This window comes from Dendrobium catenatum, unplaced genomic scaffold (genome assembly GCF_001605985.2).
Source record: "Dendrobium catenatum unplaced genomic scaffold, ASM160598v2 fragScaff_scaffold_1538, whole genome shotgun sequence".
In the NCBI taxonomy this organism is placed as follows: Eukaryota; Viridiplantae; Streptophyta; class Magnoliopsida; order Asparagales; family Orchidaceae; genus Dendrobium; species Dendrobium catenatum.
In genome coordinates, this window is record NW_021320000.1 from 153,358 (window position 1) to 167,087 (window position 13,730).

General features: G+C 36.1%; 1 protein-coding gene across 1 annotated transcript in view; it reads left to right on the forward strand.

Moving 5' to 3' along the window:
* LOC110102134 (nitrate regulatory gene2 protein) overlaps positions 1 to 13,730 on the forward strand; it is a 63,615-nt gene that overhangs the window by 30,392 nt on the left and 19,493 nt on the right. The window contains exon 3 of the mRNA XM_020830316.2: positions 5,015 to 5,238. Within this exon, the coding sequence (XP_020685975.1) occupies positions 5,015 to 5,238 (224 nt within the window). The remainder of the gene's footprint in view (positions 1 to 5,014; positions 5,239 to 13,730) is intronic.

Consider the following 13,730-nt stretch of genomic DNA (forward strand, 5'->3'; position numbering starts at 1 on the left):
TTCTACATTAGTTTAATATCTTTTAATTCTTTTTTTTTTAATTTATACCTCTAGGAATCTTATATCTTCCAGAGATGGGTTCACCTTAATTTCTGTTGTGGATTAAACTTTGAAATTAACCTAAGCTGCACTCGTTAGTCTTGCCCAATTCTCTATCCTTTGAAACAGCTACCAACTATTTCAACTCCATATAAATATGTCAAAACATCTTCCTTAAACTGTTACATGCATGCATCTCAAGATCTCTGGTCAACGGCCCTAGTCCAAGCTTGAATGGGGAACATCTACACTTGACTTTTGGATCACACTTCTGCTTCACTTGACTTTTGGATCAGACAAAGATATCAAGTACTGCACACCACCATGGTTTAAAATTGCACAATAAGAGGCGCGTCTTCAGCGCAATTTCGCCCATTTAAGCCTCAAACCCTACGCAATGAGTTCAAGATTTAAGGCGTACGCCTCAAGTTTACTGAGGCGCGCCTCGCCTCACGGTTGAGAGGCATCCGCCTCTAAATTTTTTTTTTTAAAAAAGCCAACCTAATATATATTTGTTCGGTTTAGACCCCCCAACCCCTGCGCGGTCTTCCGTCATTTCCCGAAAACAGGTTTTCTCCCTTCTTCTTTGAGCGACCTTTTTCCCTCTTTGTTCAGCGTCGGCATCCTTCTACATTGACCCGCTCTTCGCTTATTGCTTGGAGTTATCTTCTACCGCGAGTTGGGTTGGAGCTTTCTTCTACCGCGACCTTTTTCCCTCTTTGTTTGGCGTTCACTTCCCTCCACATTGAGACCGCTAGGTATATGCTTAGTATCATTCGGTACAACAATGTTTGGTACCACTAGGTACATGCTCGGTACCACTTGGTACCGAGGAGGTACATGCTCGGTACTGCTCTGTACATGCTCGGTACCGAGCAGTATATGCTCGATACGGAGTCGTACATGCTCGGTACCGAGCCGTACATGCTCGATACCGAGCCGTACATGGTCGGTACCGCTCAAAATTACTCTTACAATAAAATTTTGTTCCCTGCCTGGGGGTAGTGCCCCTTTGGACCTCCGGCAGACTGGTATATTGTAGTATTCATCATTTTTAGTAGTAATTGTTATTGTTAGTTGCTTCTTCATGAGTGCATGCTTATATAAGATTTCTTAATATAGAATAAGTGAAGCATTATGTTTAGGAGTTTGATATATTGCTCTCTTATATTTTTCTCATAATGGATGGTCATAAGTAAGGATAAAGCTGTGTCAGGTCATAGAAAAGATTCAGCATAGAAATATAACACTTAGGTGAATGTTGGGGGAAGTGATAAAACATATATCTATCTAAAATGCAATTACTGTGATAAAGTTGTGAAGGATGATGTGACTAGGATGAAAGATCACTTTTCAGGGTCTAACAAGAATGTTGCTTCATGCTCCAAAGTTTCTGATACTATAAGGGAGGAGATAAAGTCATACATGAATAAGTCTTCCACGTCAAAACATCTTGCATAGAAGCAATTTGAGGATAGAGTTGATGTTGGCTCTTACTACGGGAGTGAGAGTAGCGTTAGGGATTCATCTTCTTCGATGAAGCCTATTTCATCTAGGGGTGCTAGAGGGCCTACGAATCATTATATGGTGGACACATCAGAGGATATATCTTCTACTACATAGAAAATGGCCCCGAAAAATACAAGGGAGGCACAGAGAAAAGTGTGTAAGAATATAGGCAGATTCTTCTACGAAAATACAATTTCATTTAATGTTGCAACATTACCTGTCTATTACAACATGATTTGTTCAGTTGGAGCATTTGGGAGAGTGTTCAAACCTCCAACCATGTATGATTTGAGAACATGGATTCTGAAAGAGGATTTAGAAAGCACTGATAAAAGTATCAAAGAAATTAAGAAGACTTGGGTCCAAACAGGAGGAACAATTATGTCAGATGGGTGGTCTGATATTAAACATAGAATTCTTATTAACATTCTCATTAATAATCCTTTTGGTATTATGTTTTTAAGATTAGTTGAAGCATCTGACCAGGTCAAAGATGCTGAGTTCATATTTGGATTATTAGATAACATTGTTGAGGAGATTGGAGAACATTTGATTGTACAAGTTGTGACAGATAATGCAAGTGCTTACAAGACTGCAGGTAACAAACTTATGGTGAAGAGGAAACATCTGTACTGGACTCCATGTGCTGCACATTGTATAGATCTGATTCTTGAGAAGCTTGATGAGCTACCTCAACATAAGAATGCACTTATTAAAGCAAAAAAAAAAAAACCAAGTTTATTTACAACTACTCTTGGGTTCTAACTCTTTTGATGAAATTTTTAAAGAAAGAAATTCTAAGGCTAGCAGCAACAAGATTTGTCACTACTTACTTGACCTTAGAGAGCATGCTGGATGCTAGACAACCTTTAGAGGCTATGTTCGCATCTACACAATGGTTGAGTTATGCTTGGACGAAGAAGATTGAGGAAAGATAAATTAGAAAAATTATTTTAAATGATAGATTTTGGCAAAGCATCTTATATGCCATTACAACCACTAGACCTTTGGTTCAAGTTTTAAGGATGTTGGATGTTGAGAAGAAGCCTGCAATGAGTTTCATCTACAATGCTATGGATGAAGCCAAAGAAATGATTGCCTCCAACTTAGGAGGCGAAGAGGGTAGCTTTAGGGAAATTTGGAATATTATTAATGATAGATGGGAGCTACAACTTCACCGGCACTTGCATGCAGCTGGTTATTACCTAAACACTCTGTATCAATATGCATAAAATAAGTTTACAAACCCTGAAATAAAGTTGGGATTGTATCATTGCATGAATCGGCTAATAAATGATGTAACTGAAAGATCAAATGTAGATATGCAATTAGTACCTTTTACAAACAAATAAGGCTTTTTTGGATTACAATAAGCAAAGGATACAATTGTCAAACGATCACCAGGTAATTTTATTTAATGTTTTAAATATTTATTTAAAAGTTATATTTTCGCACTAATTAAACTCTCAACTCTCTTATATAAATATTAGTTGAGTGGTGGATTCAATTTGACGATGGGACTCTAGAATTGCAGCGTTTTGCTGTGAAGGTTTTGGGCTTGACATGCTCTTCTTCTAGCTGTGGAAGAAATTGAAGTACCTACAACCAAGTACATACAAAAATGAGAAATCACTTGTCCATATTTAGGATGAATTCACTAAGTGTACATTATGTATAATAGGAGACTCAGATATATAAATTTGAATAAAAAATGATTAATGGATGATGAAGATCCTTTGCTTTGCGAGGAGGTGGTATTTGATGATGAATGGTTTGTAGATGATGAAGTTAAAGTGATGCCGTCTGAATTACAAGATGAAGATTTAAATGTTGATTTTTTTGATGGTCTTCTACATCAATCACAACTCAAGAACAAATCAAAAAAGGTATATAAGCAATAAAGTTTTCTTATACTTTTATTAATGTATTACACTATTATTTATTTTGAGATTGTTCAAAAATATTTAGGGAAAAGGAAAATAACTGATATTGAGGAAACACCTGATTGGGAGACATTGGACTCTATAGGAGAGGAGGAAGAGGAGAGAGCAGTTCATCATACTGATGATTCAAATGAAGACCCCCTTAGCGATGATAGAGCTGATGAATTATGAGTTCTTATGTGATATGCATTGGTATTTATTTTCTGAATTATATGTTAATGAAATGAATACTGTGATTTGGGAAAGCTGGAGTTTGAGTTGAACTATATTTCATATTGTCTTATTATTGGGATATTTTAATTTCACTTCATATCTTGTGCATTTTTATGTTTTATATTTTATTTACTCATTAGTATATTCAAAATTTATCATTTTATGTTTACGCAATTTTTTTGGTTTTGAGTCTTACGCCTCAAAACGCTTTGAGGCTTACGCCTCGCCTCACAAATGAAAAACGTCTCAATTCCCGATTACGCAATTTTAAACATTGCTGCATACTACACTGTTAGTTAAATTATGCTATTTTTCATGCCTAACTCAATTGTTATTTTGTGACGAAAAATGGTTGCTAGATATTGTCGAGCTATTATGTTCAAATGATTCAAATTGAGTGATAAATAGGCCATTTATGGTCAAGTTAAGCATAGTAGAAACGAGATTGTAAAAAATGTGTATGTTTCAAAACAAGCAAGGATTTATTCGGAAAGGAACGTTGGCAACAGTATCTATTGATGATAATGCAGTGAAATATATAGGCTTTTGATGGTTTAGTTATGTATAATGAAGAATATAAGTTGTTTCAATAAGATGAGCTGATGAAATTATTGTTGAACGATTAGACAGAAAAGTAGATATATTAAAGGTAGCATTGATAGAAATTGCACAAATATTTATTCATAAAATAAGCTTTATACCTTATGTACCACTCACTAGGAACTAATGGAGAAAGATTCATAATATTGACCCCCAAATAATTAGAGTAAGGCTAATTCTGATGATGCCTGTTTTCTATTAACTTCAGTCAGCTTCATAATTCCTCTCCATTCATATATGTGCTACCAATTGTTTTAAAGCTGAAATAAAGTGTATGCTTGTTAGCTAGCCGTTAAAGAAAATGCATGCCTTTTTTGCTAAGGGGTTCTGCCCAACTAGCCTTGATTAATTATTCTGAACACGGTAATATTACCATAATATATCAATTTTCATAATTATTCTTATGAAAATTGATTCGTCTATTTCTATGTGATTCATTATGATCCTGCTCGTAATGCTCTTTATTTTTGTTTCTGTAACCACATGCAAGTCTTCTTTCATTAAAAAAAATTAATCTATCAAGCAAGATACAGTTCATGCAATGGATGGTTATGTTATATTTGTCGGTGAACTAGAATTCCTTCTAAAAGTAAATCTTAAGTTCTTAACTGCCTTACAACATAAATGGTCTTTCTGCTTTTGACAACATTTTTTTTGTCCGGCTCTAGTTTAAAAAAGTTTGGCTAAACCTGATAAGATTGTTGTGCTAGGATGAAGAGAAGCTGAGGTTGTTTTATGATAGGAAGTACACTCGCCTCAAAGCTCTGGATAACAGGGGAGCTGAGTCTAATAAGATTGATTCTACACGAGCTGCAATAAATAAGCTCATCACAAAGATTAGTATGACAATCAAATCTGTAGATGCCATTTCAAGAAGGATACACAAGCTAAGAGATGAAGAATTGCGGCCCCAACTAGTTGAGTTAATTCATGGGTACGTTATATTTTTTCAGGCTTTTTGGTAAATTGATATTAAATCTAAACAGCTGAAGTTTAGTGTAGGAATGTTTGGGTTTTTTCATAAGATTCATTTTGGTTTTTTAATTGAGTAAAATAAAAAAAAAATCCTTTCCAAAAGTTTTGTATAGGTTTTCTCATATAATTTATAGTTCAATGTCGGTCACTTGCCCATTTTTCTTTTTCTCTTTCATTGATGTCTTTCTAAAAGGTGGAGCAGCCTAGAATCCCCTAAAAACGCTCGTGTGACTTGAATGGGGTTGATAGCCGCTACACTTCCTATTTTTTCCATTGAGATGAACATAGCCAGGCATTAGGGGTTGCTGGTCCTAACCACTTCTTGAGGTGATCAGGAAGAATGAGATAAAAAAATAAGCTTGAATGATCTTCATAAAACTATTGACAACAGAAAAGTATATATCTCTATATATTTTTGAGGTTCCTACCCTTAATACTCTTCAAGGTTCGGCATTTGGGGATTGCTGGCCCTAACTACTTTTCAATAGTGTTGAGGTAGAAAGAGAAGAAAATAAGCATGAAGTGCTTACATCAAACCATTGCCAATAGATAGCCTCTATACTCTTATCTTTTCCATTGAGATGTGCAGAGCTGGGCATGTGGGGCTACTGGCCATAACTTTTTTGCCTTGAGAGTGATGAGGAAGAAAAAAATAAATAAGCTTGAAGGACTTGTATCTAAATATTGATAACAGGCTAAGATCTCTTCTCTCTCTGTTTTGGATTGGGCCCTATCTCTGTTTAAAATTGCGCAATTAGAGGCGCGCCTTTATGCAATTTGACCAAAAAACGCCTCGAGGCTTATGCAATTCTTCACCTGGCTGAGGTGTACGCCTCACCTGGACTGAGGCGCGCCTCAGAGGCGCAATTACACAATTCTGGGTGAGGCGTACCTCACAGAATAGGCCCCACCCACTTAAAATGAAACCTCTTCCTCCCTTCATCCCGCACGGCTAAACACTTGCAACATGAGCAATTTGATGATAGGGTCGAACATGGCGCTTATTTTGGGAGCGAGAGTGGAAAGGGATCTTTCTCCACTATACATAACAGAGGTGCACGGGGTCCTATACTCTTTTTCTCTTTCCATTTAGTTGAGCAGAGCCAAACAATTTTGGGTTGCTTACTGCTTACCATAATCATTTTTGGAGAATGATGAGGAAGAAAAAGAGAACAAAATAAGTATGAGTGACCTAAACCAAACTACTAACAACTGGAAAGGATAACTGTCTTGTTAAACTATGGTTTACATGAAATTTAAGGAGTTAGTGGTCTTTATATGTGATCTACCATGGTTTATTCATGTATGGATCGTCATAATATTAGCTATAAACTAAATTTATTTTGTTTCTTTTACATGATTTAGTGAATTGTTCTGTCTTTGCTAGCTTGTTAGACTTGGAGATTATTCACTCTTTTGCTGTTTTTTTTTCAACAACTATTTATTAGAGAACGAGAAAGATATCATGGAATACTGCATGTGCTAATTTTCTTTTTCCTGTCACTTAGAGGATGAAAGCTTCATACTTGATATAATGCTCATAAGACTTGGGTTCAGTTGATACTTTTCTGTTTTGTGTTTTGCTGAAGATTCTCATGATAATATGATTGAATTTGGGGTTGTTAATATAGGAAAATACTTGGGGGCTATTTGGTTAGAAGTAAAGTGAATATAAAGTAAAATTAATGCAGGGGTTTTGAGAAGTTTGATGTTTGGTTGGATGAAAAACAAATCCAAGGTAAAGTGAATGCATTTTATTTCATTTTAGTTCATTTTTGAGGTAAATCATTCTCGCCCAGTTTTGAGCTAAAATCGTTTTCATCGCTCCAAAGCTTTGCTTAAGCACCGCCGACAGCCTTCGTCTCCACCGCCACGCGCCGTTGCTGCAGACCAGTGCCACCTCCAACCGATACCGCCCGCCTTCTCCCGTTACCTCTGCCATTGCCCACCACAGGCAGCATCAAACCTCTATTGACCGCCACCTGCCATCATCCACCGCCGACCACCACCACCATCACAGCCACCGACCACTACTTATGCTAGCCACCCACCACCGCTATCGCTACCACCATCCTTTTCCATCACCGTTCATCGTTGTACGCCATTGTTGGCCCCCCAACATTAGCCACCGCCGACCATTGCTGCCCATAGTCGTTGGCCGGAATCCACCACCGCCGCCGCCCTCAAATGCTAGCAGTCCTCGGCCTTCGGCCACTAACCATTGCTGACTACCCTATGCACAACTTCTTTACACTTCACATTGCATTCACTTTGCTTCAAACCAAACAAAAAAATGTGAAGTCATATATATTTTTTTACACTCATCCAAGTAATTCTTTTACACCACATTCCTTTTACGCTTCATTCTTTTTACATTGAAATATTGAATTTCTTTTTTAAGCAACCAAATAGCCCATGTGTTTGACTAGCGGTCTATAGTTTGTGAGTGGAATATATTAATTGGTTGTAACTTAGAATGCTATGATGATTCTTTTGTTATAAATAGGAGGGTTTTTTAAGTGAATTATAAAAGCTAAAGTATCTTTCTCCTCTAGTATGTTATTAGAACAAGGTTAATTCCCAACCCATGTAATCCCATCCTACTTTGAAAAATGATTTTCTTTTAGACATATTACATTCTGCTGACTTGTGTTGTCGATGCGTGCTGATTTACTTGCTTAACACTATCACCACATGCACGTAGTTGCTGCTTCCTGTTGCTTGCCCTTATTACTTACTTTCCTATAAGCCTATAATTCACTGCCATGTGTCCTAGGCACACCCATCTAACCCGTCATACTCTAAATTTATAATGGCTTAAAGCCCATTTCATTTTTTAGTTATTTTTGGTTGTGCTCATCCATGCCTCCTTTATTCTTCTTCCCTTTGGATAAATTCATCTTCTACTATTGGTATTGATACGTCATCAAAAATCACATTGAATGGGCATGAATCTCGAGGCATATTGGAACTGAAAACTTTTAAAACATGACCATCCAAAATCCGATTTCGGCAAACATACAATTAAAATGAATGTTTCAACGAGATGAACAAAACAACATAAAAATGGTTTAATCCAAGCTCGAATAGGCCCAAATCAAGGTCTTGAAAAAAAATACAGGACATTGATTGGATGTTTAAACAATCTCCAAATATAACTTGTTAATAGTTGAATCGAGAAATTTAATAAGATGAATCTAAGAAGCCCAAGATCATTGAATTGTGATTTTATTAAGGTACTTAAATGTTAAATGAACGTTTAATGATAAAGGAAATTATTATGGGTCGTCTAATTGAGTGTTCTTGATTTTCTTCATATTTACGGGCATGCCACTCTCAAATATCTATAAATATGCTCCTACTCTACATTGAGACAGGGGAGGAAGAGCTTGTAGTTACTAAACTCTCTTTTGAGATTCAAGAGAGCTCTGAGGCTCTAAATATGTCTGAATAGGACCAAACTACAGGACATTAATTGGATGTTTAAACGATCTCCAAATATAACATGTTAATAGTTGAATTGAGCAATTTAATGAGATGAATCTAACATGGCCAAGATCATTGAATTGCGATTTTATTAAGGTACTTATATGTTAAATGAACGTTTAATGATAAAGGAAATTATTATGGGTCGTCTAATTGAGTGTTCTTGATTTTCTTCATATTTACGGGAATGTCACTCTCAAATATCTATAAATAATCCCCTACTTTACATTGAGATAGGGGAGGGGGAGCTTGTAGTTACTGAACTCTCTTTTGAGATTCAAGAGAGCTCTGAGGCTCTAAATATGTCTTGAGTAGGTCCACTAAGCTACTGTCCGACCATCACCCACTAACTACTATCCCCCCTCAATTGTTGACCAACTATGGCCCTTGGATCACCGTCACCCAATAACGGTCCTTGAAACACCATCGTACAATTACAGTCCTCAAAATATCGTCGTTTGATTACGATCATTTTTAACCTCCATCAATTGCCGATTAGGATTCTTCAACCTCTGTTGCTTATTGAATACGATCATTTAACCTTTGTCACTCACCAAGTACAGTCCTTTGACGTATAATCTTGAAACTTTAGTTTTGAGCACAAGAATAATTTTGCTAATTATTTGATGCATAATTCCGAAAATAAAAAGAATTTATATATAACTAAAAGAAAGATGGATGTTTTAGAAGGATTTAGGCTAAATTAGATGACTTTTGAAGTTCCTATCATTGCTATTTAATTAAATCCGAAAATCGGGTGATGTTCTTTGGCATAAGGTTAAGCAAAATTATAGGAAACCTAGAAAAGCAATGTTGGAACATAAGGTTAAATGAATTCTTTGTCTTTGTCTTTAGGTAGTAGAAAAAGAATAAAGAAAGCGAAAGCGGAGAAGAAGGTTGTGGAGGTAGGAATTCTTTTCCTTACATGTTCAATTGCTATTTCATGTTTATATCATGTTATATTGTAAAGCCTTTTATAGAAATATAATATTTATTTTGTTTCTTTCATGCTTCAAATTCATGTGTAAAGCTTTATGTCAAACATTTGTAAGGAAGGAAAGAATATATAGTCATGTGAAACAAATATTGATTTGATTGTGCATGATTGAATACGGAGTACCAAAAACGGTGCCAAAGGCACATATGGCCCTTGGGGCGATTGAGGAAAATAAATGGCCAAAAGATGTGTACCTGATCAGTACAAGACGGTACTCCGGGACGGTTGAATATGTTAAATAAGTAAAAGAAGATGCATTAGATATAGCTATGACATATGCATATGACATTTACATACCTTTCATGAGGACATAATCGAGACATTAAACACATGTTCCCCTTTCTTCTTAAAGCATGTAAATCAATATTTTTATGTCAATTGAGCATGTTTACGATTAGAACTTTCTGCTGAGCGTAGATCATTCTCTAGTTTTGGGAAATTTTCAGGAGACCCGACTCTTAGGTGATGGCTGATCACCCGAGGCTTACTTACAGACGACGCTTACCGGGTGACAGGTTTCTTTACTGTCTTTAGTAGTAGTAGATGTTGTAGTTATTTTTGTTATTTTGGATGACATGCAGAAATTGTGTAGAAAATATTTTATACGGCCATCTTGTACATTTTGATAGACTTGTGTTATGATAATGTTGTAGAGGTGCTTTATTTATTTTGATTAGCTAAAATTGAATGGAATTGTTGATGAGAAATAAATTTCGCGTCCGATCTCGTTCCCGCCTGAAATTTATTTCGTCAAATTCCAACGACGTCGAAATTTCACTTAAGTTCGTCGCGGCGCATCGATATGTGTGCGACGCACTCAAATGATAAATTTCGGGTTTTACAAAGGCGACTTTCTCTAATCTTATCTTCTACTGGAGCTACTCCAACCTTTTCACGTATATGCTCATTTTGTATCCTATCTCTAAGGGTAAAGCCACTCATCCACCTGAGCATCCTCATCTCTGCCACACTTAACTTAGTATTATGCTTCTCTTTTAAAGGCCAACATTCGGCACCATAAAGCATTGCAGGCCTCACTACCATCTTATAGAATTTTCCCTTAAGTTTGAGGGGTACATTTCTATCAAATAACAAGCCCGATGCATTCCTCCACTTCAACCATCCAACTTGAATTCTGCTGATAATATCCCCATCTATTTCACCATCACTCTGAACAATAGATCCAAGATATCTAAATCGTGTACTCTTATTAATGACTTGATCGCCCAAAGTCACAATCCCCTCACTAGGTCTATTACTACTAAAATTCATGTCATTATTGTTCGACAAGTCATTGAATTGTGATTTTATTAAGGTACTTAAATGTTAAATGAATGTTTAATGTAAAGAAAATTATTATGGGTCGTCTAATTGAGTGTTCTTGATTTTCTTCATATTTACGGGCATGTCACTCTCAAATATCTATAAATATGCCCCTATTCTACATTGAGACAGGGGAGGGGGAGCTTGTGGTTACTGAACTCTCTTTTGAGATTCAAGAGAGCTCTGAGGCTCTAAATATGTCTGAGTAGGACCAAAATACAGTACATTAATTGGATGTTTAAACGATTTCCAAATATAACATGTTAATAGTTGAATCGAGCAATTTAATGAGATGAATCTAACAAGCCCAAGATCATTGAATTGCGATTTTATTAAGGTACTTATATGTTAATGAACGTTTAATGATAAAAGAAATTATTATGGGTCGTCTAATCGAGTGTTCGTCATTTTTTTCATATTTATGGGAATATCACTCTCAAATATCTATAAATAATCTCCTACTCTACGTTGAGATAGGGGAGGGGGAGCTTGTAGTTACCGAACTCTCTTTTGAGATTCAAGAGAGCTCTGAGGCTCTAAATATGTCTGAGTAGGACCACTAAGTTGCTGGCCGACCATCACCCACTGACTACTATCCCCCCTCAATTGTTGACCAACTATGGCCCTTGGATCATCGTCACCCAATAACGGTCCTTGAAACACCATCGTACGATTACAGTCCTCAGAATATCATCTTTTGATTACGATCGTTTTTAACCTCTATCAATTGCCGATTATGATTCTTCAACCTCTGTTGCTTGTTGAATACGATCATTTAGCCTTTGTCACTCACTAAGTACAGTCCTTTGACGTATAATCTTTTGACTATTATCACCTAGCTACTCTAATGCCTAGTGGCTTCATCGCCTATCATCGCTAATAATGCCAACACACGCTATCACTTACATGATTAATGCATGCCAATGACATCAAATTTAACTACCAACTTCATTTATGCTAGATTCTTGCCAAATAACTCTTCCAACTTCGACCACATAATATATTCTTACTTTATATTAATGTCTTCTCTCAAAGAAGAGCATCATTTGTAAGCAATGACGAATATTAGTATAATTTGTTCAACTAGGCTAGGCTCGTGGTTTTTCTCTTCCTAATTTTGTCTTGTAAAAAATCAGATGTCTCTTCTCTTTTATGATTATTGAACTACTCTTTATATAGCATCAACTAAAATATCATCGTTTGATTATTAGCTGGTGGAGCATTCTTTGTTATAACCTCGAAAGGTTATTCATGTCAATGTCTCGAGCATGTTTACAATAAGGCAGTCTCAAATATCATTCATTGTTGCATTAATTTCATGAAAATCATATTAGGATTAGAGTTTAACCTGATTGCGACCCACAAGGGAAGTTGATGCTAACATCTCAAACACGATTGTACTCATGAAATTCCTTCCAGTTTGAATACAAGGCAATTTTATGAGCAATCATCTTTCATAAAGCTTCTATCAAATTTGAGAAATTTTTAAGTGAATCCCGAACTCAAAATAGTCCCCAATTGGGCTTCTACTTTGGCAAAGTCATATTACGACTTTGATAAGGGTGTAAGGATTTAAAGATAAAGTTGTTTGAATACATTTTTTAATTAAAAATAAATAAATAAATATAACTTAAGCATGTCGGCACGCCATCGAGGGAACCGCTCATATAAAACAATGAAAAAATGAAAAAAAATAAGGACTTGCATTCAATTTTTTAAGGATCCTCGTCAGTTGCTTTCTTTGTCTCTGGTAATCTCGATCAAGCGTTCTGATCGAGTAGCTCTCCCACTCCTCTGCACCAAGTTGACCCAATCCGTTCCACAAGCAACTACAACGTTCCACTTCTACATGCTAGAAAATACACGCGAACACTCCCAGCCTCCCTTATGATCGGCACCTATTCTGTCTGCCTCTTGTATACTCGTGCTTCCCATTTGCTTTACATGTAAAGGAGCTACGTCCGGTGAGCCACCTCCTGTTCACTTGGCATGTGAGAAAACCCATGCCCAATCGACCTCTATCTACTTCATCTCATGCGAACAAACCCACGTTCGAATTGTTCTTTCTCCCAAATTTTGTCACTGACCTCACTCCCTCGGCTCCGCTCCGTCTTGCACAATAGATTGCACATGCCTTCAACCTTTCACGCTCAAAATACCGCTGAAGCTCCAATTCCGAGCCCTAGATCTGAAGTCTTATGCACACACATATGAACACTGTCTACGTCTACTCCACTCGCGAACGGACTCGTACAAATGAAATTTTGCTTGCCCACCTCCCTTAAACACAAACTAGCTTAGGCCTTGAGATTCCTCATCCTGAGGGGATATTAGGAGGCTGTCGAATTTTCCTAAAAACCTTTATTAGAGTTGTTGGAGAGCGTGATGTTTAATTAGTTAATTAAATTAACTAAAATTATTGGATTATTAAATTAATTAATTAAAATTTTTGAGCAATTAATAAAATACAAACAATTAGTTAATCAGTTGATTAATTGAGTAATTAATGAAAATAAACATTAACCATTTAATCAATTGATTAATTGTGTAATTGATAAAATATAATGTGAGCCTTAAAACAAAACAAACTGAATGAATAATTAAATTAATTAATTAATTAATTAAAATATTTTTTAATTAATTAA